Below are 22,228 nucleotides of genomic sequence, written 5' to 3' on the forward strand. Positions count from 1 at the left end.
ATGGAGGGTAAGTAGATGGGACGTGTTTGATTTAATATTGATAATTAAGTTGCTAATGGCCTGGGTTTGATTCCCAGCATGCACATGGCAGCTCGTGCAACCATCTATAACTCCAGACTCAGAGGATCCAACCCCTCTTCTGGTATCTGTGGTGAGTCCCTGCACATGGTGCACAGGCATGCATGTAGACAAAACACCCACACATATAAATAACTTTTTTTTTCTATAACGAGAAATTAGCCACTATCACTCTACTCTGTATTCTGGATGTAGCTCTGTGGCCTTTGGTGCCCTCAGATCTGTGATGTTCTTGCCCCTATGTCCATATGCTAAATTAAAGACTAAAGCCCTCCATACCTGGCTTGAAAAATATTCTCCCCTGTGGTAGGCAAGTAGCATAAATTCTAGCCCAAGCCCTTGTCATAATGTGGATTTTTGATGGTCTCGTTATGCTGCCCATGTTAACCATAAACTTGCTCTACAGCCTGCCCAAGTAGGTCTAGAACTTATGATCCTCCTGCCTCAGCCCCTATCACAATGGTATTATAGGTCTGTGCCACCAGGCCAGGTAAAAGAATTTCTTGAAGTGAGGTTTAAGGAGCTTCTTGCCCTCTGTGAATACAGCTTAATTTGAAGCCAGGTTCTACTTTAAAAAATAAATTATCATTCATATATCAAAAATTTTGAAATGTGTAAGTTGGTACACTCACAGTTGTACAACTATTACTATTGTCTAATTCTAGGTAACTTTTATAACCTCTAAAGGAAACCCAGCGCCCACTTGTAGCCACTATTAACCCTTTTCCCTAGTTCCAGTCAATTTTTTTACAGCTCAACAGGCTTATCTATTCAGGGAATTTCATATACTATTTGGCTTTTGTGTCTGGATTGTTTCCCTTGTACAATGTTTTATTCCTTTTTGTGGGGGTTGTTGTTTTGATATTTGGAGACAGCTTCCTACTACCTTGCACAGGCTCACCTTAAGCTCATGACCCTGCTACATCTTCCTGACAATAGGATTGCTGGTGTGTACTGCCACACTTGCCTTAGCATGTTTCAAGATACCTTTACATTGTAGCATGCATCCACACTTTATTCCATTTTGTGGCTGAATGATAGTCCCTTGTATAATTTTTACACCACATTTTATTATTTATTCATTGTTGGACATTTAAGGTGTTTGTTCTTTATGACTATTCTGAATAATTCTATTATGACTATTCATATATCTTTTCTGATACAATCATAGATTTTCAAATCTTTTTTTCATAATTTATTTTTATTCACATTACATCCCATTTGCAGCCCCTCCCTCCTCTCCTCCCAGTTCTGCCCTTACAATCCCCCCATTATCCCCTCATCTTCTTAGAGAAGGGAAGCTGAGAATCTTTCCATGTCCTATTTTAATTCTTTTGAGTTATGTCTTGCAATAAATTTACTAGATCATGAGATAATTGTTTAGTCATTTGAAAACCTCTTTTCCATAGTGGCTGGACCAGCTTGAATTTGTTGTCTGTCTGTTGTTATTGTTTGTTTCTTCTGTTTACCTTTATTTTCTTTTGAAATAAGGTATAATGTAGCCCAGACTGGCCACAAACTTAGTATGTAGCTGAGGATGTCCTTTAACTCCAGATTATCTTATCACCAAATACCTAGATTATAGGTGTTTATGGTTGACTTCTTTTTTGTCTTACTACATAGTCTAGGTTGGCCTTGAACTCATGATGCTGCTGCTCTAGCCTCTTGAGTACTAGTATTACAAGTATGTGCTACCACACCCAGCTTGAGGATTCCAGTTTGTCTACTTTTTTGCCAACACTCATTTTTCAAATTACGGTTATCTAGTGGGAGCTAACTCAAACTATAATTTTGATTGGCAGAAAGTAGGTTTCTGTGGGTTCCCAACTCCAGTTGGATCATCTGCAGCACAGCCTTTACAGCTAAGGCTCAGGGAACACCATAGAAAAGGGGGCAGAAAGATGGTAAGATCCAGATGCCCAGGAGACCTGCTATTAGAGTATCTTTCTCAACACGACAGAGAAGTTGCACTTGTGAGACCTCGACACTGTGTTTTTTTTTTTTTTTAAACAGGACACGAATAATGGCAACACCAGTCAACATGTCAATGTGTACGGGTAAAGTTTCACAGGGCCCTGCATTAGATGAAGAGCAGCAAGTAATTAATAGGTACTGAGAAAGGAAACTCAGACTTCTCCAGAGATGAATTTTAGTTTTTCTAATCCCAAGAAGTCTGCCATAAACACATACACAGACGGTTAATACTAAATGTTCTTAAAAGATGTGAGAGACAGAAAGAGGGAGTGGGAAAGAGGGAGGTGGGGTATAGTAGAGAAATTGAGACTATCAACTATTTCAAGTTCTCCATCTCTGACAAATGAGTAAAGATTACTATAATACACTGGAGTCAGTGCACTGCCTTTAGACGCAGGTGGATCTCTCAGTTTGAAGCCAGCCTAGTCTACAAAGTAAGTTCCAGGACACCCAGGGCTCACAGAAAATCCCTGTCTTGGAAAAAATGTTTGGCAAGGCCTTAAGTAGAGAGATTGGAACACTAACCCAGCCATAAAACCTTTGGGCTACAATGTTTCCTGCCTGTACAGTGTTCTTCGACAGGAGCCTAGCATAATTTTCATCAGAGACTTCATCCAGCAACTGATGGGAGCAGATGCAGAGTCCCACAACCAAACTTTAGGAGGAACTCAGGGTGTCCTGTGGAGGAGGGGAAAGAAGGATCAGAGGAACTAGAGAGATCAGGGACACCACAAGAACAAGAGCACAGAATCAACCTGACCCTGGGAATAAAGTGGGATCACAGATATCATGGGTCTTACTTAGGTCCTCTGCATATACATTATGGTTGTGTAGCTCGGTGTTCTTAAGAGAATCCTAACAGTGGAATCCAGAGCTGTCTCTGAATCTTTTGCCTGCTTGTAGGATCCTTTTCCTCCTACTGGGTTGCCTCCTTCAGCCTTGTCATGAGAATATGTACCTGGCCTTATTGTAGCTTGTTATGTTGTATTTAGTTGATGTCTCTGGGAGGCCTGCTCTTTTCCAAGGGGAGTTGAAGGAGAGTTGGACCTCTAGAGAAAGAGGAGATGGAGGTAGAAGAGACTAGGGGGAAGGGTGGATGGAAAATTATAGCTGGGATGTAATATATGAGAGAAGGATAAAAAGTTTACATTCATAAAGGTGACTAAGTAAAATAGAAATTTTACTTGCCTGTGCATGGGAGAGAGAGATCTCCCAGCAGTGCTTTCACTTTTGAGCTCAGAGGAGTAAGGACACAGGCTTACAGGCCCACGGGAGGAACAAACTCCAGCCAGAGACAACAATACCAACTAGCACTAGAGATAACCAGATGGCGAAAAGCAAGTACAAGAACCCTACCAACAGAAACCAAGGCCACAGGGCAACATCAGAACTCAGTTCTCCCACCACAGCAAGTCCCAGATACCCCAACACACTGGAAAAACAAGAGTTGGATTTAAAATCATTATCTCATGGTGCTGGTAGAGGGCTTCAAGAAAGACTTAAGTAACTCCCTTAAAGAAATACAGGAGAATATCGATTAACAGGTAAAAGCCCTTAAAGAGGAAACACAAAAATCCCTTAAAGAAATACAGAAAATCATGGGTCAACAGGCAGAAGTCCTTAAAGAAGAAACACAAAAATCCCTTAAAGAATTACAGGAAAATACAAACAGTCAAGTGAAAGAACTGAATAAAACCATCCAGGATCTAAAAGTGGAAGTAGAAACAAAGAAATCACAAAGTGAGACATCTCTGGAGATAGAAAACCTTGGTAAGAATTCAGGCGTCATAGATGCAAGCATCAACAACAGAATACAAGAGATAGAAGAAAGAACCTCAGGCGCTCAAGATACTATAGAAAACATTGACTCAACAGTCAAAGAAAATGCAAAATGCATAAAGCTGGTAACCCAAAACATCCAGGAAATCCAGGACACAATGAGAAGACCAAACCTAAGGATTATAGGTATAGACAAGAGCAAGGACTTACATCTTAAAGGCCCAGTAAATATTTTCAACAAAATTGTAGAAGAAAACTTCCCTAACGTAGAGAAAGAGATGCCCACGAACATACAAGAAGCTTTCAGAACTCCAAACAGACTGAACCAGAACAGAAGCTCCTCCCAGCACATAATAATCAAAACACCAAATTCACTAAACAAAGAAAGAATATTAAAAGCAGTAAGGGAAAAAGGGCAAGTAACTTATAAAGGCAGACCTATCAGAATTACACCAGTCTTCTCACCAGAGACGATGAAAGCTAGAAGACCCTGGTCAGATCTCGTACAGACCCTAAGAGAACACAAATGCCAGCCCAGGCTACTATACCCAGCAAAACTCTCAATCATCATAGATGGAGAAACCAAGATATTCTAAGATAAAACCAAATTTACACAATATCTGTCCACAAATCCAGCCCTACAAAGGATAACTGATGGAAAATTCCAACACAAGGAGGGAAACTACACCCTAGAAAAAGCAAGAAAGTAATCTTCCAACAAACCCAAAAGAAAATACCTACACAAACATAAAAATAACATCAAAAATAACAGGAAGCAACAATCACTATTCCCTAATATCACTTAACAACAATGAACTCAACTCCTCAATAAAAAGACATAGACTAACGAAATATTTGTCATGTAAATCTTCAATTTTATCAGAAAATGTTTATAATTCCCTTTTAATTAATTTAGTAATGTTTTTTATGTCTGCCATTTTATCTGCATTATTTTTCATGATAATCTTCAATTTTAATGTCTTTCTATATACTTCCTCTATCTTATCACATATGTTTTCAATGTAAATTTTTGATTTTGTCACAAATGTAATTTCACCTTCAATTAATTTAGAAAGATTTTTTTATATCTACCATTTTATATGTAAAATTTTCCATGAAATAATCAATTTTAACGTGTTTGTCTATTTATTTCTTGAATTTTACCAGGAATATCTTCCATGTAAATCTTCAGTGTTATCTGAAAATGTTTATAATTCCACCTTCAATCAACTTAGAATTATCTTTATGTCTATCATTTTATCTATATAATTTCCATGATCTTTAATTTTAACATGTTTTTTTCTATATATTTCTTCAATTTTATCAGAAATATTTTCCATGTAAATCTTCAAGTTTATCAGAAAATGTTTATACTTCAATTTTCTTTTTCTTTTTTATATATATTTTTATTTTCTATATTCTTTGTTTACAATCCAAAAGCTTTCCCCTTTCCCAGTCCCCCCTCCCTATATGTCCCATAAGTCCTCTTCTCTCCATTCATTCTCCTATCTTTCCCCCTCCCTTTTCTCTGTCCTAGTACTCCCCTACAATGCTGGATCAAGCCTTTCCAGGATTCGGGCCCTCTTCTTCCTTCTTCCTGGGAATCATTTGATAATGCTAATTGTTTCTTCAGTATTCAGAGCTTCAGGGCTAATTAATATCCACTTATCAATGATTGCATTCCATGTGTATTCTTTTGTGATTGGGTTACCTCACTTAGGATATTTTCCAGTTCCAACCATTTATCTAAAAAAATTCATGAATTCATTGTTTTTAATTGCTGAGTAGTACTCCATTGTGTATATATACCACATTTTCTGTATCCATTCCTCCATTGAGGGATATCTGGGTTCTTTCCAGCTTCTAGCTATTATAAATAAGGCTGCTATGAACATAGTGGAGCATGTGTCCTTATTGCATGCTGGGGAATTCTCTGGGTATATGCCCAGGAGAGATATAGTAGGGTCCTCTATAATTCAGTTTTCAATCAATTTAGGAATACTTTTATGCCTATCATTATTATATCTATATAAAAATTTCCATGATAATCTTCAATTCTAATATGTTTTTCTACATTTTTCTACAATTTTATCAGAAATATTTTCCATGTAAATCTTCAATTCTATCATAAAATGTTTCTATCCCATATTTCAATTAATTTAGCAATGTTTTACATGTCCACCACTTTACTCTTTAATTTTCCATGAAAATTGTCAATTTTAATGTGTTTATCTGAAATATTTCCATGTAAATCTTTAATTTTATCATAAAAAATTTTGCTTGAAGTATTTGTAGAGGTTTGGGAACATAATACAAAAGGAATAAATTATGTGAATTTTATGATATAAAAATATGCTTCATTGTAAAATATAAAAATTATTTTGAAATAAAAGTTTGCTACAATAATGTCTCATGATGTTATTCAAAGTTTAATATGTAGGACATAGGTTTGAAACAGGGCCTAGAGCATAGTACATACTAATTAATAATTAGTATTGCTTATGTGCCTGAGATGTAATCTGGGCATGCATCTGCTTTAGAAGTCAGATACTGAACGAATGGTGCTTGGTGGTCAGTACTGCTTTCTTTTATTTATAACCTTGGTAGGCCTTTGTTAAGTATTCTATGCCACTTGTTTCTTGTGGTAAGACCTTAGAAATAGAAGTAAGATATAACCTGTAATGGGTTAGAGAAATACCTCAATAGTGAGCACTGTCTGCTTTTTCAGAAAACCCTGCTTTGAGTCCCATAACCCCTACTGCCTTTTGGCCTCCAACTGTTATAAACACAATTGGTGAATAGATAGACATGGCAAGCAAAACACTCATGCACATAAAATAAGAATAAAAATGCCAGGCGGTGGTGGCACACGCCTGTAATCCCAGCACTCTGGGAGGCAGAGGCAGGCGGATTTCTGAGTTCGAGGCCAGCCTGGTCTACAGAGTGAGTTCCAGGACAGCCAGGGCTACACAGGGAAACCCTGTCTCTAAAAAACCAAATCCAAAAAACCAAAAAAAAAAAAAAAAAAAGAATAAAAAATGTTAGAGCCTGTGGTTTTTGAAAATTGGAGATGATGGTGTTTTCAATTTGATTCTGTTCCTATCCGATCTTTCTTGATCGTGTAAGACTGAAGACACTGTGTGTCTGTGGGTATGGGGGTGGGTAAAGAAAGATGCTTGCCACTAAACCTGATGATCTCTGTAGTCTCTTAAACCAGTAAGTAAAAAGAGAAAAGCAACTCCTGTAAGTCATCATAGAACCTCCACACACATGTGAAGGATGTCTACCCCAAAGAAATACATTAATGAAAGGAAAAGTAGAAAATGTAGGATGGCGATGGGAGAATCACCAAGGAATTTGTCTAAGAAGAAATGGGCCTATGGAAATATCTGGAACATTACAAAAGGCACTAAGGTATTTTAGGCAGAGAAACTAAGTGTTCAAGCTCAGGGGTGCAACCTGTTTTCATCTTGGAAACAGGTTGGCAGAGAGTCATAGGGTATTGCAAGAAAGACTTGTGAGATTTTTTTTTATTCTGATGTTTTCCTTTATTCTACTCCAGAATATGTAGTGAAAATGTCCTGTGCTTGGAAGTTTGAGGGTTTTTGTTGTTGTTGTTGTAATCCTGGTTCTGTTGCTAGTTAGGTAGTCATGTCTCAGCATGTACCCTCTCTAGATCTTAGTTGCCTATGAAGTAAAGTGAGTAAGTGGATTAATTTAGTAGTTCTTAAGGAGGAAAGTATATTGAAAATACAAGTGTTTGGATCATAGGAATTGTTATAATACACCAGAGTTGAAGGATATTAAGAGAGGTTGGTTGGTTGGTTGCTTCTTTGGAGACAGGGTTTCTCTGAGTAGTGCTGGCTATCTTGGAACTCACTTTGTAGCCCAGGCTGGCCTGCCTCTGCCTCCCTTCTGAGTGTTGGTATTACAGGTGTATGCCACCATTGCTGCTGCTCTTGCAGCCGCTGCCCCCACCTCCACTACCACTGCCATCACCACTGGGCTTAATGTTTCTAGTTTTGTTTTTGATTCTCTTAAGTGATTGTCATTTATATTCCTAGAGTTCGAAGATCCACCAGATTAAAGATCATTAGTACTGCTATATCTGATTGTGCAGAAAATCCCAACTTTGACGCCTACTTGGACAACTAGTAAGACCCTGTCTCAAAAATTTTAAAAGTTCTGTCATTCACAAAGCTCTGCATTCAATCCACACACCAAAGTCTTTAGTTATTCACCCGGTAAGGTGACGTGCAACTACAGCCCTACTCACTCAGGAAACAGAGATAGGAAGATCAGTTGAGCCAATGACTCTGAGACCAGCCTTGGAAATGTAGCTATATATTTTTTCTCCCTGTCCTTCCCCCCAATAATCACAAGTCCCTGGCTTTCTGGGGTTGAAATCACTTGAACTATGGTATAATCAGCTTCAGCCAGGCTGAAAGTTATGTCATAGAGCACGGATGTTTGTGAGAGTCTGGCCTAGGTTGCTGTTTTCTAGGTCTGTGGCCCTGAGCCTGACACCTCTATCTTCCAAGTCTGAATTTCCTTATCTGTATGATTGAACTTATGATGCCTACCTAATCAGGTTGTGATGATACAAGAGGTTAGATCATATTTTTTGCTCACCTGGCACAAGAATGATGGATGAACTAGCAACTTGTATAATAGGTATGCTGGAAGAGCTATCATAAGAGGACAATAGAAAACAATTCTCTTACTCTGGCACATCTGGAGTTAATTGTATCTGTAGGTATAAATATGTTATAATACTATTTGCTAACTTTGCTTTGCTTTCTGCTTATTAGTGTTTTTTCCCTTATGTGACCTCATCTGTGATATGAGTATCAACAGCGATTAAATTCTTTCTACACCCTACCAAAAGTATAATGTGTTGACTCTCTCATTAGACTTTAGAAAATTATTGTTACTTTAGAACTTAAATGAAATATAGATCATTTGAGCTAGGCATGTCTTTAATGTGAGGACTGAGGAGGCAGAGAAAGGCAGATCTCTATGAGGTTAAGGCCAACCTGTTCTACATAATGAGTTCTAGGACAGCCAGGACTATATAGCAAGATCCTGTGTCAAAACATGAGCAGCAACTACAATAATGAGCATATAGGTCGATTGAGTTAAAAAACATCAAGATCTATAGACTGCAGAACCAGTCTGGGCATTTTTCTTTTTTTGGAGATAAATAGCCTCAATATTTTTAAGTCTAAATGAATTAATGCATATAAAGTATAAAGATACGTTGCTTTGTGCATAGTACAGAGTCAGGATCTGTTAGTCACTGTCATTAATATTACTATGCACCAGGTGTAATGGTAGAGCCAGAAACGCTGAGATAAAATATCTGTAGTCAAAGGACTTAGTCTGGTGGATCCAGTAAGTATACAAATGACGTTTCTGTGCTCCAAATACACCAAATAGAACATATGTAGCAAGGGTACTTAATAGTCTTGTTTCTATTTCCATAAAAAAAATAGTGCTGTTAGGAGGGTGGTTGGTACAGTAGAGGTACATATTCTGGAATTAGTTCAGCTTAAGTTTTATCTTGTGTCACTCATGGGACTTTGAGGTTAGCCAGCCTTTTACAACTTAGCTTTGCTCTTTTTAAAACGGGGTAAAGTTTTTGACCCTCATCTGTGGGTTCCATCTGGGAATCCCTGTTAGAAACTTCCCTTTTGGAAATATCCTCTCCTTTCTAAAAGATGGGGGTGGAACACCAAAAATTGTGAAAGGGAGGTGGTCATATGTTGGGCCTGGGTTCAGCTTCTTTCATGTATTTTGAGCAGTTAACTATAACTCCAGTTCTAGGGCATCCAGTGACTTCTGACTTCCATGGGTACCTCAATGAACTGGTACATACACATTTAGCATACATGTAAAATAAATAAATGTTGTAAAAATAGATAGATGCACTAAGATTTCTACCTCTGAGTACCTTCTTTCATATATACCTTGCCATGATAGTTCTGGTAAGATTATAATTCCAGGACAGCTCAGAGGTATACAGAGAAACCCTATCTCGGGGAAAAAAAAACAAAAAAGTTATAAAGGTAGAATGTGCACAGTTCGTAGCTATTGAGCAATAAATGATTTTAGTGTTTTTCTTATGAAAATCTCTGTTATGGTTTCAAATAAACACTTAAGTAATGTATAGTGTATTTATTTCATGACTTCAAGGTTGGGCAGTCAGTAACCACATGTATAGACATAATCATGTTCTAAGCTGATATATGGCTGGCTTGTTTTGTTCTCTTTAGCCACAGATAATCTTAAATTTTATCTTTATAAATTAGGTGCTGATCTTCCTGATTTCCAATTTTATTAGCTATATATAGGTCAATTTCTGCATCATGACAGATTCTCTTTTTCTTTCTCCTAGGTCTTTCAGAGCCTTGAAGACCACCATTTGGAAGTGGTGGCCTTTTTCAGGGAGAATGGCTTTCATGGCCTTCTCGCTCATGACTCTGAGTATGCGCTCTACAATATTCCATCTTACTACAGTTCCCATGCACTGAAGCTGAGCTGGAACGGCAAGAACCTTACAACCAACCAGTTTCTGATGCAGGAAGTGGCCAAGCAGCTGGGGTTGAAGCGAATGAATTTTCCTATATTTGCTGCACTGCTTGGTAGGTAATCAAGAACAGAGCTCCGGTGGTTGGTGAAGTTTCTTCTTGTATTGATAAGATAGGTGTACTGGAGAGATCTAGCCTGGCAGTGCTGGGTTTGCCTTTTTAGAGTCCTCATGCTGGTTTGCGATGTTGCTCTGTGGGTAGTGTGTTTATTTATCATGCATGTGGCCCTGTGTTCAATCCTAGAACTGCATACGTGGGTGTGGTGTAACATGTCTATATTTCTAGCACTCAGAGGGTAGCAAAAGAAGGATCAGGAGTTTGAGACCACCCTTGGCCACATAATCAAGGCCAGCCTGAGCTATGTGAGAAAGACTCTATCTCAAAACACAAAAACAAAAACAAATGCTCTCACGCCATAAAAGGCTGTGGCAAAAGCAGTAGGAACTTGATGCCCTCTGAAAAACTCAGTATGTTATAAACATATTAATTTGTGATGAAAATAAGAACATAACAGTGTAAGTTAGGAACATAAGAGTGTCTTATGAACTGTTGTGATATTCCAGAACATTATATTAATTCTTATTACTTCCCTTTAGTTATATTCCGGAACTTAGATGCAGAGTCTTATGTTTCACTAGTCCTAGATCGCATTGCTTCTCCACTTGGGCTGCTAGCATTTCTTTCTAAAAATCTAGATTTAGACCAAGAAGATAATGTGGACTATGTTTTTCTCTGTTTTTTTGTTATTTATTAGGAAACTTTCTGAATAATATCTTTGAAATTGCATTTTCAGGGAAAACTTGAGACAGCACTTGCTCTCACATGTACCCATCCATTCTTCTACCACCCACCCACCTACCTTTTTCCTTTTCTTTTTTTCTTGTTTTTGAGCAGGGATTCACTGTATTGTTTAAGCTGGCTTCATTCCTAAGATCCTCTTGTGTTAACCTTCCTAGTTCTGGGCTTGCAGACATACATCATTACACCCAACTTTCAGGCTTTCTGTTAAAAATGCATTTCAAAGTAAATTATAGAATTGATGACATTTTGAATTGGTTTTCCAAGTGTTGACAGCAGGAACATAAATAGGCTAGCCTTGTGGCCTCTGCCCTGAAAGCCCGAAGAACATCACTTTAGGTAATCTAATTGAATCAGCCCAAGTTTTAGAATTAGATTTTGTGCAAATCACTGAAGTCATGCTTCCCTGGATTCAGTTTTATCATCTCAGAAATGGAAATGGTACTATCCCATGGTGTTACTCATGTGGTGAAGTGACGTGAGACATGTAAAGTGCCTTGCACTTTTCCGTAATTTACTATTACAAAATAAAGGCAGTATAACTATGCAATAGTTATCATTTACTTATGGTAATAGGTCATACCATGTGTTTGGGAGTCAGACAGTCCTGACTTTTTTTTCTTCTATAGACTTAACTTAGGCCAAGTCACTAAAATTGTTTGAATCTCAGTTTCCTTGTCTATAAAATAGGGAGAAAACTCTGAGGCTTGATCATTGTAAAGGAGATACATGTAACACACAGGATGCAGAGTGGGAGATCAGCACATAAAAAGTTACTATAATTAATTATTACATTAAGAATATAGGCCTAGCCAGGCAGTAGTGGCACACGCCTGTACTCCCAGCACTTGGGAGGCAGAGGCAGGCGGATTTCTGAGTTCGAGGCCTGCCTGGTCTACAGAGTGAGCTCCAGGACACCCAGGGCTACACAGAGAAAACCTGTCTCAAAAAAACCAAATCCATAAAACAAACAAACAAACAAAAAACAAACAAACAAAAAACAATATAGGCCTACTGGATATTTTGGTGTATGCCTTTTATCCCAGCACTTGGCAATCAGGCAGGTGGATCTCTATGAGTTTGTGTCCAGAGCAGTCTACAGAGTGAGTTTCATGCTAGCCAGAGGCTACTTAGTGAGATCCTTTCTCAAAAATAAAATAAAAAGAACACAGGCCCATGTCTCGTTCAGCTACTTCCTCTCCCACGTGGATCTCCTTTATGACCTAAAAGACTTATGCACACATTTGTATAGTAAATAAATGAAATGTATTTTATAGGTAACCACATTCTACCAGATGAAGACTTGGCTGCTTTTCACTGGAGCCTTTTGGGACCAGAACATCCTCTTGCATCACTTAAGGTAATGTTCCTTATTTTATTCCTGTACAACTAGGAAACATGAGTTTTGATTGAACTTTGATGGGGTAGAATAGAAGACTTTTGTGTTTGTTTCCAAGGTCACATTTTAATTACAGCACTTTGCCCCTTCCTTTCATCCCTCTGAACCCTCCTATATATCCTTCCTGCTCTCTCTCATGTTCCCCCTTTAAAAATCAGTTGTTATTGGATGCATACATGTATTTGTATATACATATATTTTCCTATATATAACCTGATGAGTCCATAAATGTTGCTTGTATATATGTTTCCAGGGCTGATGGTTGGGCACAGGACGACCAATTGGTATACTTTTCCCTGGAGAGAGCCACCTCTCCATTCCCCGGCTTTCGGAAGGACTTGCCTGTAGTTCTTTGTGTAGGATTGAGGCCTCATGCAATTCTCTCCATGCAGTTTAGCATGTTCATTGGTGCCCTCTTCCATTAGATTTTAAATATTTTACACACAATACTTAGCTGGCAGTGGAGATACCACAATCAAGAGGGTGATTTTCACAGGGCAAGTTTGCACTTGGGATGTGGTGACTCCTGTGATATCCCAAAATGTGGGAAACTTGACTGCATAATTCATGGTAGTATGGGACTATGCTCATACTTTCCCCTTAAAATAAAGTAAAACTATATTTTACGTGCAGATAAAAATTAGTTCTGATAATACCCATAACTTAAGAAATTATACAAACTGGCAAAGAAAAATACTAATACCTCAGTAGCAAAAAAATGCATATAGAATCAGAAAATTGACAAAAGTAGAAATACAGTTGCTAATCATCTGACTAGATGCCCCAGCTGACTAAAGATCAGACACATATTTCAAATGAATGATGTGATCATTTTTGCTATTTGTTTAGTAAATATTAAAAAATAAGTTTACTGCTATGAAGCGTGAAGAACTGACACCAGTTGGCACTGGTCATCTGCTGATACTATCAATCTCCTGTTTTCCAGTGTTTAGAAAATCATTTTCTACCTTCTCCTTCCATTAGCCTCTACTACACTCTCCTTATTGGTTCACCCACTTTTCTTGATCTTACTTCTTATTTCACTGAGCAAATGGAAGCGACAGGGAGAGAATTTCTGGGAACTTCCATTTCCTCTTCACCTGCCCCACTTTAATCTGTGTTTCTGGGTTCTGCTAGTATCTGATGACCATGACTTGTCCATACCCCATCTAGGGCAAGCTCTTCTATTTATAAAGGTCCTATTCGCTCTTGCCAGCTTAAGGGGATCAGTTCAGCAGTTTGCCTTTCTCTGGCATCAGTTCATTTTCCCTCACTCTTCGTCGGCTGTTTCCTACTTGATATATAAGCATGAACCTTTAAAAAGTTTTTGTCTATTTTTCAATTGAAATTTATTTATCTATGCATGAGTGTTTTGTCTGCATGTCTGTCTGTGTGTACTGCATGAGTGCATAGTGCCTGTAGGAGCCAGAAGACAGCATCGGATCGCTTGGGACTGGAGTTATATATGTTTTGAGCTTCCATTGGACCAGAAGAGCAGCCAGTGCTCTTAAACCCTGAGCCCTCTCTCCATGAGTTATTGCTCTAGCTCCAATCTTCCTTTTTTTAAAGTTGGAGATAGTGCCTGATACCAACTAGCCTACAACTCAAAATCAATCCCTCTTCTGCCTCCTGAGTGCTAAGTTATAAGCACATGTTACTATGGATGACTGTGCATGATTCAGGTTTACAAATAAAATAAAAATTGTGTGATTGTGTGTGTGTGTGTGTGTGTGTGTGTGTTCCTAGCACTGGGGTAAAAGATGTATGCTGCCATATCTGACTTTTTATATAGATAAGTACCAGGGATCTGAGCCCAGGTTTTATGTTTGTACAGCAAACATTTGCCAAGTAAACATCTGTCTAGCCCCAAACGCACTCTTGGCTGCTCACTAGTTTCCTTTCTTATAGTAAAGAATCATCTAGGGGCTAGGCATGGAAGATGGGTCCATTGATAAAGGACCTACTGCATAAACATAAGGTTGAGACTTTGATCTCCAGACATGAAAAAGCAAGGCAAACAAACAAACAAACGGAAATAAAAAAACAGGGATGATAGCACATGCTTCTAATCCTGACCTTGTGGAGGTAGAGACGGGCAGATTCCTGGTGCTCTCAGGCAAGCCAACCGAGCTTAACTATCCAGCCCCAGGTCCTAATCAGACCCCTTATTGCAAAATGCAAAGTGGATGAAGAACAAATTTGACTCGCCCCCATCCCCAGCACATCATACACAAGAGAGAGAAACAGAGAGTGAGAGCAAGCGAGTGAGAGAGGGAGAGAGAGAGAGAGAGAGGCAGACAGACAGACTATACTTGAGCCTCTATCCTCCTGCCTCTGTGGTATGATTAGCTGAAATTGCCTTTAATAAAGTTACCAGTAAACCCAATGACCTTTGAGGGAAAGGTAATAATAGATAAGAGCCGGGTGGTGGAGGTAGCGGCCGGCCCACGCCTGTAATCCCAGCACTCTGGGAGGCAGAGGCAGGCGGATTTCTGAGTTTGAGGCCAGCCTGGTCTACAGAGTGAGTTCCAGGACAGCCAGAGCTACACAGAGAAACCCTGTCTCAAAAAAACCAAATCCAAACAACAACAACAACAAAAAAGAGATAAGATATTTCCAATAGCTATGAGCATACCTAAGTATCTTTCATTTTTACACCATCTTCTTTTCTATGAATGTAAAATCCTTCTCTGTATCTCTCCTAAGAGGAGCTACTGATCCCATTTAAGACTTATTGGACTCATCTTGGATAATCACATTGGATAATCACCCATTTTATGATCCATACTGTAACCATGTTATGGCCCATATAAGGTTATTATATTCTTAGCTAGGATGATGGCTAATATTACATGTCAAGTTGTTCGTATCAGGTGATACCTAGCTGGCTGATTAAGCATCATCTTGGAGTTTACATATGAGAATATCTCCAGTGGATAGTGTGTGTGTGTGTGTGTGTGTGTGTGTGTGTATGTGTGTGTGTGTGTGTGCATGCCATGATGATTGTGTAGAGGTCAGAAGACAGTGTGCATTGTTTCCCTCTCCTATGTGGGTTCTGAGGATCTAGTGCAGGTCATTAGGACTGGCTGTAAATGCCTTTGTCTACTAAGCCTTCTTGCTGGCTGTTATCATTTAAATATCTAATACATTTTACAACTTTCCTGGTTGTTTCAAAGAGGTCTTTTTGTGGTTACTTCAAGTCAGGATATAAAGAGCTTCCATGTATTGCAGAATTATTTTTATTTAAAAATGTTGTTAGTATGAATGTGTGCAGAGTATATCCATATATGGTATATGTGCACAAGCATGTGGGTGCGATCCAAGACCAGGTGAGAATAACAAGTGTCATGCGGTATAACTTAAAACCTTATTCTCCTTTTTTAATTTACCTTTTTTATTAGCTATATGTTTTCTTTATACTTCAAATGTTGTCCCTTTTCCTGATTCCCCTCTCCCCCAAAAATCCCACAAGCCATTTCCCCTTCCCCAATCAATCCACCCCCGCTTCCCTGTCCTGGTATTCCTCTACGCTACTGTATCAAGTCTTTCCACACCTTATTCTCTCTCTCTCTCTCTCTCTCTTTTCTGATTTTCTTCGCTGTTCTTTTTTTTATTCGATATATTTTTTATTTACATTTCAAATGATTTCTCCTTTTCTGGTCCCCCACTCCCCGAAAGTCACATAAGCCCCCTTCCCTCCCCATGTTCACCCACCCAACCCTTCCCACTTCCCTGTTCTGGTTTTGCCCTATACTGCTACACTGGGTCTTTCCAGAACAAGGGGCCACTCCTCCGTTCTTCTTGTACCTCATTTGATGTGTGGATTATGTTTTGGGTATTTCAGTTTTCTAGGTTAATATCCACTTATTAGTGAATGCATACCATGATTCACCTTTTGAGTCTGGGTTACCTCACTTAGTATGATGTTCTCCAGCTCCATCCATTTGCCTAAAAATTTCATGAATTCATTGTTTCTAATGGCTGAATAGTACTCCATTGTGTATCACACCTTATTCTCTTAAGATAAGGTCTACCATTGAATGAGCTTTGCAGTCCTTAAGCCCTAGCAATGCTCTTATCTACACTCACCCCCTGCACTGGGATAACAAACATGTGTAACCATGCTCAGCTTTTTATGTGGGTCTCATGATTCATACTCGAGTCTTCATGTTGTGCAGCAATACTGAGCCATCTCCCGAGACCCCAGAATTATGATTTTTTTCACTATTAAATGTATTTGTTTTGGAGCTAGAGAGATGGTTCAGTGATTAGGAGTACTTGTTCTAGAAGGGGAGCCAGGTTTGATTCCCAGCACTCCCATGACAGTCCACAACCATCTATAACTCTAGAGCCAGGCAATCTAAAGCCCTATACTGACCTCTATATGTACCAGCAAAGTGTTCATGCACATAAAATAAATAAATATAAAAATTTTAATTTATTTTTGAAGTTTTTTATGATCTTTAACCATGTATAATACATGTATCTGTGTGTGTGTATGTGCATATAAGTACAGGTACATATGAATTCAGGTTCCCACAGAGGCCAGAAGCATTTAATACCTTGGAAGTGGAGTTACAGATGCTTGTGAACTACCTGACATGGGCGCTAGGAACTGAATTCTAGTCTTCTAGAAGAGCAGCAAGTGCTTGTAAGCACTAAGCCATCTCTCTAGTCTCTCATTCTTAATTTTATTATTGACTGATGCATGAGAACATGAATTTCTACATATCAATGGAGTATTGTGTGATTTCTTTCAACAATCTCTAAATTCTTTAACAGTTTTTCATTCATTAAGTAATGAATCTAGTCATTTTTATCCCCTATTACCCTTCCTCATCCCTACTCTGGCCCCTGATAGGACACTTCTTTTTTCAAACACATCTACTAATTGTCTTTTTTGTGTTCCATTGTGCTCAGTTAGAGCTGCTTGCAGGAGAATGGGTAGTTGTTTTTCTTTTCTTAAGATTTATTATTTTTATATATATATGTATGTGTGCTTGCATGTATATGTGTATGCCATGTGTGTACCTGGTACCCGAAAAGTCCAGAAGAGTACAATGGATCATCTAGAACTAGAGTTAAAAGCAGTTGTGAGCTGCAACTGTGGTTCTTAGAATAGAACTCAGGTATCCTGCATGAGAAGCAAATATTCTTAACTGCTAAGCCATCTCTCCAGCCCTTGGTCGGGGCTTTCAGTGTCACATGGCTTATCAATTTGTTGCTTTTTTTTCATACTGTACTGTTCGTCTTGCATGTTCTGTTCTTTTGGGGTTTGTTTTTGTTTTTGATTTTGATTTTTTTTGATTTGGTTTTTTTTTTTCCCGAGACAGGGTTTCTCTGTATAGCCGTGGCTGTCCTGGAGCTCACTCTGTAGACCAGGCTGGCCTTGAACTCAGAAATCCACCTGCCTCTGCCTCCCAGAGTGCTGGGATTACAGGTGTACGCCACCACCACCTGGCTGCAAGTTTTATTTTGTTTTGTTTTGTTTTTCTGAGACAGGGTTTCTCTATGTAGCTCTGGCTGTCCTGGAACTCACTCTGTAGACCAGGCTGGCCTCAAACTCAGAAATCCGCCTGCCTCTGCCTCCCAGAGTGCTGGGATTACAGGCATGTGCCACCACCGCCCAGTATGTTCTGTTCTTTTGAATTATCCTACCTTTACTATTGATTGAGTGTTGATATTTCTTTTTTGTCCTTGAGCCTGGTACTGTGTCTTTCCCAGGATTCATTCTATTGCTGGGGCTTGCCACTGACCTTTTAATTTGACTTATTGAATTTTTAATTTCCAATAATTCAGTTTGGGGTTTCTTCAGTCTTTCTGTGGTAGTATTGAATTCCATTTCAGTATTTTGCACCGACTTCTTTCATTCAGCTGCTTTCCCCTCTTTCAGAATTCAGATGGGATCTTGTAACTTCCTTGATTTCTTTGAACATATTTATAATTATTCTCTCAAATTCTTTGGAATTTTAAGTCACTCTCATAGGGGGCATTACTGACAAGAGACATGCAACATTGCATCTTTCCTGTTTCTTAGGATTTTATGCACAAATATTTGCAGTGTTCAAGAGGAAATCATTTTTGATGGGTTGAGTTATCATTTTCCTCTCTTATACTTGTGCTCAGAGCACCAGACTTGATCTCCAGTATCCCCCAAGAGTACAATGCTGTCGCAGCAGTAGTCACTATCCAGGCTCAGGCCCATTAGGATACTGTGCAGTAGTAGTGAAATACAAAACCATCATCACTTAAACATTGATCATTTTGAGAAGAGGCACTGTTAGTATGTGTGTGCTAATATAGTAGCTATTGTGGATCTGAGGAGAAAGCACAGTGGTATTGGATTGATAGAAAAGAGAGAGAACATGGATAGGAAAAGGAATGTCAGCAAACAAAAGTGGAGGACATGAGACAGTTTCATTAACAGTAGACTGAAAGGGAAAAGGTAAAGACATGAGATCAGGGAACAGACCAGTCCCACACCTCAGAAGACACAGAGACTATGCACACCAGGCAAGCCTATGCTTTTACAGTTGTAAGGAGAAAGGAATAGAACAGATGTGGGAAGAACAGAGCAGGACCCAATCTGCTTGCTAAGTTGACACTTGGTATTGAGTAAAGGTTGAATAAATGTGAAGGGGAGAGTTCTCGCTGGGTTTGGGGATAAAGTGAAGAAACACTAACCAGCTTGATTGCTAGTTTGGTTTGGAGTGTCTGGGCATTCATTTCTAGGATCCAGGAAGACTGGCCTGCTTTCAGAATTTTCTTGAGATGTCAGGTGGCAGATGCCAACCATGTCCTAGGTAGCTGTGTTTTTGTTTCCAGGTCTTTCTTTGGGAAGCCAGCTTACACATGGGGATCCAGTTCAGGTACAGGGCTTCAAAGATGGATTCTCAGACATCACTTACACATCTCGGTGTTCCATAATAGGGCTGATTATAAATGCTGGCTTCACCCCTGTACAGTCCTTCCAGTTGTCTAGAGTACAACTTTGAGCTGATGTGGACTTCCCCTACAAATTCTGGCTCCCAGGAAGTTTTCTGCTTATTTAACACTGTAGTTTTCATTTTAAGTTCTTTTGCTCCAATCTAGCAGTATTCTCCTAGATAGCCTTCAGTGTATAGTCCTGTGCCTCTTCCTGAGTTTCCCCAAGAGTATGCCTCAAGAGTGTGTTTTGCACAGCCTACCTACCTACATAGCATGACATCTCACTGCTGTTCTGCTGAATTCGAAGTACCATCCACCCAGCACTGACAACAGTTTTTCCAGCATCTCCTTACATCATTCTTGTTGCTGTGCAGGATCTGCCCTGTTTTTCTGATATTTAAAATATCTGTTAAGGAGTGGTTAAGATGGCTTGATGCACAACCTGAGTTTAATCCTTGGGACTCACATGGTGGAAGGAAAGAAGTGACTTCTAAATGTTGTCCTCAGACCTCCACTTGTATATTGTGGCACAAGCACACACAAACAAATACATTAATGTAATACAATACATTAAAATGTCTGTTAATGGAGACAGTTAGAGATTGTCTAAGCTTCTCTGGATTGTGCCCAGCTACTGTTGGTGTTCCCTCTCACTAGGAACAGGTGGCCTCCCAAACCTAGCCACTCCCTCTGGAAATAAGCTGGACTTTCCTGCTTTGTAAAGTTCCCTCTTTTGTTATTTAAGCTGGAAATGTTTGGGTGTCAACTACCTCCTCCAATAATTGTTTTCTAGTTCTTTCCTCTTTTATTTCCTGAAGACTCTGGTAGACTATGCCAAGCTGTCATGCATTTTTGGAATTTCTCTTAGTGATTCAACTTTGACATTGGTAACCCTTACTGATTTTGCCTTTCCTAGGTCCGAGCTCATCAGCTGGTTCTTCCTCCTTGTGATGTCGTGATCAAGGCTGTTTCTGAGTATGTTAGTTCCATCAAAGACCCCTCAAACCTGGATGTGGTTGGCAAGGATGTTTTCAAACAATCTCAGGTGAGTTTGTCTTCCCCTTCCCAAGAATCACCAGCTTTCTTTAGTTTAAATTAAAAAAAATTATTTTGGGTGCACATGTTTGCAGATGCATGCTCTCCCCTACGTGTGGAGGTCAGAGGACAACCTGTTGGAGTTGGTTCTCTCCTTCCACCATGTGACTTATGGGAATCAAACTCATGTTGTCAAGCTTAATGGCAAGTGTCTTTACTTTCTGACCCATCTTGCTGGCCTTCACCAGCCTTCTTACATTTCCCTGTCACAGTACTAAGTCCTCTGTTCTTTTCGGTGGTCCCCAGTTTTCTCCTTCCTACTTGATTTCCCCTACTTACTGGCTGAAATTCTAAAATTTCCTTTAAAAATGTTTTAAGATCTGAATAGAAAGAGTCCTTTGTTCTTGTTGTCTTCCTACTGATGATTAATGCATACAAACATAGTCTGAAAAATTAGAAAATAAATAAGCTGCCTAAAATCTCATTCCCCAGAAACAAAATATTCTAGGTAATGCTGCTGTGTGGCTTCTTTCAACATTTTATGCTGGGTATCAAACCCACACTGTAGAATACGACTAAACTATACCCTCAGCTAATCTTGATAGTTACATATTTTTAAAATATTTTTTTGTTTATTATTGTGTGTAATCCACAGTATACATATGGTGGCTAGGGGACAACTTTGGGGAGTTGGTCCTCTTCTTGTACCATGTAGGTTCTGGGGATTGGTGGCAAGTACCTTTGTCCACTGAGACATTTCATTGTTCTTAATGTATATTTTAATATAAAGGGTGTCTTTCTGGAAGATTGGGTGGATAATTAAAAAAGACTATTTCAAATGAGTCCCCATAAAATAAGAATCAAAATAATTGTTAATATTGGAAGAAAGGCCCCCAACTAGGATTTTATACTATAAAGTGAAAGTTACAAAAAATAAGTTAGTTTTTTTTTTAGCAATTTGATTAATATGTGCAATATATTTTAAACTTAGAGTGTTTTTAAATTAACATTGGTTAGTTTGAATTTTTTGTATAGGACTATGAACTTTTGAGTTATTAATTTATATAATCATCATTAAAATCAGAATTCAGAAAAGTTCCAGTATCCCAATTCCCCCATGATCCTCAGGCTGTCCCTTTGTAATACCACTGAAACCCATTCCTAATACCTGGGCATCCTCTCTAACTATAGTTACGTCTTCTAGATAATATTACATGGGCAGAATCATAAAATATAATAGTTTGAGTATATTTTTTGTCATTCAACATAATAATTTCATGATTCTTTCAAGTTGGGCTATAGAGTCGGATCAGTGGTTAAGAACATGTACTTTTTGTGTAGAGGACTGGGATTCATTGACAGCATCTATGTTGGGAGCTCATAACTGTGTATACTTCTAGCTCCAGGGGAATCCAACACTCTTTTCCATGTATATAGCATATACATACACTGACCACCCTCTACACACACATATGAAAAGAAAAATCTTAAAGAAAAAAAGAGAGTTTTCAAGTTCTTGGATGTTTTGTGCTGTGTGTGTGTGTGTGTGTGTGTGTGTGTGTGTGTGTGTGTGTGTGTGTAATTCAATTTTATGGATGTATAAACAGCTCATTCATCCACACATGCCTTAAAGAATATTTAGATTGGA

The 22,228-nt window shown here is 38.8% G+C and overlaps 1 protein-coding gene and 1 non-coding gene across 3 annotated transcripts in view; both read left to right on the forward strand.

The window, feature by feature from the left end:
* The window catches only part of Fam120c (family with sequence similarity 120C), a 117,722-nt gene that overhangs the window by 23,936 nt on the left and 71,558 nt on the right, over positions 1–22,228 (forward strand). For both annotated transcript variants that reach the window (XM_052170955.1, XM_052170956.1), the window contains exons 2-4: positions 10,229–10,475; positions 12,497–12,579; positions 20,462–20,590. In XM_052170955.1, the coding sequence (XP_052026915.1) occupies positions 10,229–10,475; positions 12,497–12,579; positions 20,462–20,590 (459 nt within the window). The remainder of the gene's footprint in view (positions 1–10,228; positions 10,476–12,496; positions 12,580–20,461; positions 20,591–22,228) is intronic.
* Positions 13,065–13,220, forward strand: LOC127675963 (U1 spliceosomal RNA). Its single transcript, XR_007975624.1, has one exon. It is a non-coding gene; the product is annotated as a U1 spliceosomal RNA (small nuclear RNA).

This window comes from Apodemus sylvaticus, chromosome X, assembly GCF_947179515.1.
Source record: "Apodemus sylvaticus chromosome X, mApoSyl1.1, whole genome shotgun sequence".
In the NCBI taxonomy this organism is placed as follows: domain Eukaryota; kingdom Metazoa; phylum Chordata; class Mammalia; order Rodentia; family Muridae; genus Apodemus; species Apodemus sylvaticus.